Here is a 2,762-nt window from a genome sequence, read left to right on the forward strand (position 1 = left end):
CAGAGAACAGCAGGGCTGGTGCAAAGAGTGCAAAAACCCGATGCATCAGGCATGAGCTTGGGATTGCTCTTTGTGTGCTCTTTGTCACTGTCCTCAGAGGAACAGGCCAAAAATATTGGGCTTAGCGTGTAGGAGAGTGCAACAGGCAGGGAGGGGTGGCCAACACACCCACTATCATGCATTTGTGTTCATCAGCGGGAGCTTTTCACGGCAGATTGTGCTAAATTTCTGAGAGTCCTGCAAGACCTGAAGTCACAGCGAGGTTTTCTGACCAAGGACCTTGGAGGTTTGTCATGCATTTAAGATTTTGGTCTTTGCAATCCACCCAGTCATTTGTCAGTGCCCTCACCCATGGAAAGCATCTCCCCCACTCCTTCACTGTGATTTAAGGCAGGCATTTTTGCTTGAAGCTTTTTCACTCTATCATCCCTGTGTTTACATCTGACCACAAAGGGACACAGTGTGACATAGGCATAGATGGGGCATTCCATGCAGGGTCCTCATGACTGAGCCCTTATTAAGACAAAGAATGATCTGGCCATCACTATTCAACAGAAATCGCTTGAAAACCAATGCATTTAGAATACAAATTATTAAAGGAGGCTTTCAGTCTAGCAGCATGGGTGCAGGAGCTCATTTTATTTGTTTTGATTTGCCAACATTTTTCACAATCCACAAGGGGGAGAAGGGAAAATACATCATGGGCACCATTTTTGGAAAGTATGTTCATCCAGCTGTGGGTGCAGAGAGGCCTCTCAAAGGAGGATACCGTGCCTTTTTGGAGACAGATGCTTGGCAAAGGTTATTGCAGAGAGAGGCAAAGGCAAAGCACGCACTGAACCCCTCATCTGGTAAGATCCTGGCTCTTGGGCTGCCAAGAGCATGGCCCTGACCTCGTGCAATGCTGCAAGAGATGCTTTTCTTTTCTCTGCATGCCCTGACAGTGGGCACCCACCTTCCCTGGCATCCGCGCACGCTATGCCTGGCATGGCAGGGCCTTGGGGATGGGCCAGCACTGCTTCATGCCAGCCCTCACATCTGTGACCTCCTGGCTCTCACTGAGCCCTGTCACAGCTGTGCGGTGCAGCTCACCATCACCGAAGTCACGGGTCAGCTGGGCAGCAAAGGGGACGCGGGCGATCACACGGCGGCCCTCCAAGGCCACAGTGCATGCCATCTTGGGCAGCACCTCCACCTCCGCTGTGTGGTTGTGGACAAAGTACCTGCTTGTGCTGGCTCCCCCGATCCAAGCGATATCGATGCAGGTGGAAACCTCCCACTCTGTCCCCTTGAATGCCAGGACACCAGCACGCAGCATGCCCCGCACATCAGCTAAAAGCACCTGGTCAGCCTTCCAGTCATGCTCCGTCTCAGCTGCCCCTTCAAGGGTAATGCTTTTCTTCACCCTTTGGCAGCCATCATTACTCACGGTGGCTGTCGTCAGGGTTATGTCCTCCTGACTTCCTGCTGCTCCGCTCATGTTGTAGCGGACGTCAGAGATGGTTATGTCCGCAGGGCCTTTCTTCACAGTCAGGACCTGGTACCACTTGTACCACACCTCCTCGCCATCAATGACAACGAAGAAAGCTCTGTGTGTCTTCGGGATTTTCCCCAAGCCGTACTGGTTCCTGCCAACAAAGACGTCCACCTTGGGGCAGCCCTCCACGGCATTTTCAGGAATGGCACCAAAGGAGGCGTCCACCCACTTCAGTGCCTCAAAGTTACCTTCATTCACCAGCAGCTTAAATGTGGAGACTCTGTGCTCCCATCCTCCATATGGGAAAAAGCAGAATTCACCCCGGCTGGGGACATACACTCCAGTGTTGCATTTGCGCTCTGGTGTCGAGCAGATGTACTCCAGCCTTTTGGCGTAATCATTCCAGTTGGACACGGCGTAGGCAGGCAGTCTTCCTTCAAAAACCACCCACTTCAGATATGCAGAAGGCTGGTTTTCGCGTTTTCTCCGGGGAGCATGGCTGCCAGCTTGGCTCAGGCCTGCGGCTGCAAGAAAGGGGGAGTTTTGTAAGCATAAGAAGACTCAACCACGGTTTCCTCTCCCTCTCTCCAGATGCCAAACTGCTGGAGCAGTCTTGCTGAGCATGCAGTATTTTGCAGGATGTGCAGCTGCACAGAAACCCTTGCCTGGGAAGCTGCTGGCCAATGTCCAGAGCTGAGTTTGCACTAGCATAGATTGCAAAGCAAAAATGGAGACCTCTGACAACTCTTCTCTCTTTTGAGGGCATTATGCCGAGATAGGGATTTCTGCTAAAATCAGAAAAGCAGGTAGGAAAAGGAGTTGTCTTCCTTTCCTTAAATCACCTTATGCTGTGTCTTTAATATACTAAAGGGAAGCTCTGAGAGCATGGATGAAATAAGAACTTACCTGGGAGAGAGAAGGGTTTCCTTCCCATCATTTTCATCAGGGCTAGGGGGCCATCACCAGCTCCATTGGCCCAGATCCCTCCCTGGCTGAGGAAGAGGAGGGCAGCACCAAGACAAAGCTGCGTGTGAAACCAAAGGACGTTATCCAGGTCTGAGCCTTGCTCTGTCTCTGATGGAAATACTGACTTGGAAAAAGGAAGAAGCTCTTCCCCATCGGCAGACTCCACAAGGTGTGAGTCTTTCCCATTGCTCTAAGTGCAAATTATTTTGCAAAACCTAGTGTTCTAGCCAGGACAGCAGTCTAGGAGAGATGTTAACTGAGAAGGGAGGAGGTTCAGTTCATGAACCACACTGAAGGAACAACAGAATATAAAGATGAA

At 51.0% G+C, this 2,762-nt stretch overlaps 1 protein-coding gene across 1 annotated transcript; it reads right to left on the minus strand.

Moving 5' to 3' along the window:
* Positions 1-976: 976 nt before the first annotated feature.
* On the minus strand, positions 977-2,414 carry LOC106485714 (natterin-3-like). Its single transcript, XM_067314276.1, has 2 exons — positions 2,384-2,414; positions 977-2,001 (listed from the first exon to the last, which is right to left on the minus strand). Exons 1-2 carry the CDS (start codon positions 2,412-2,414, stop codon positions 977-979), a joined length of 1,056 nt encoding a protein of 351 aa, XP_067170377.1.
* Between the last annotated feature and the right edge of the window lie 348 nt (positions 2,415-2,762).

The sequence above is a fragment of the Apteryx mantelli genome, chromosome 34, assembly GCF_036417845.1.
Source record: "Apteryx mantelli isolate bAptMan1 chromosome 34, bAptMan1.hap1, whole genome shotgun sequence".
In the NCBI taxonomy this organism is placed as follows: Eukaryota; Metazoa; Chordata; class Aves; order Apterygiformes; family Apterygidae; genus Apteryx; species Apteryx mantelli.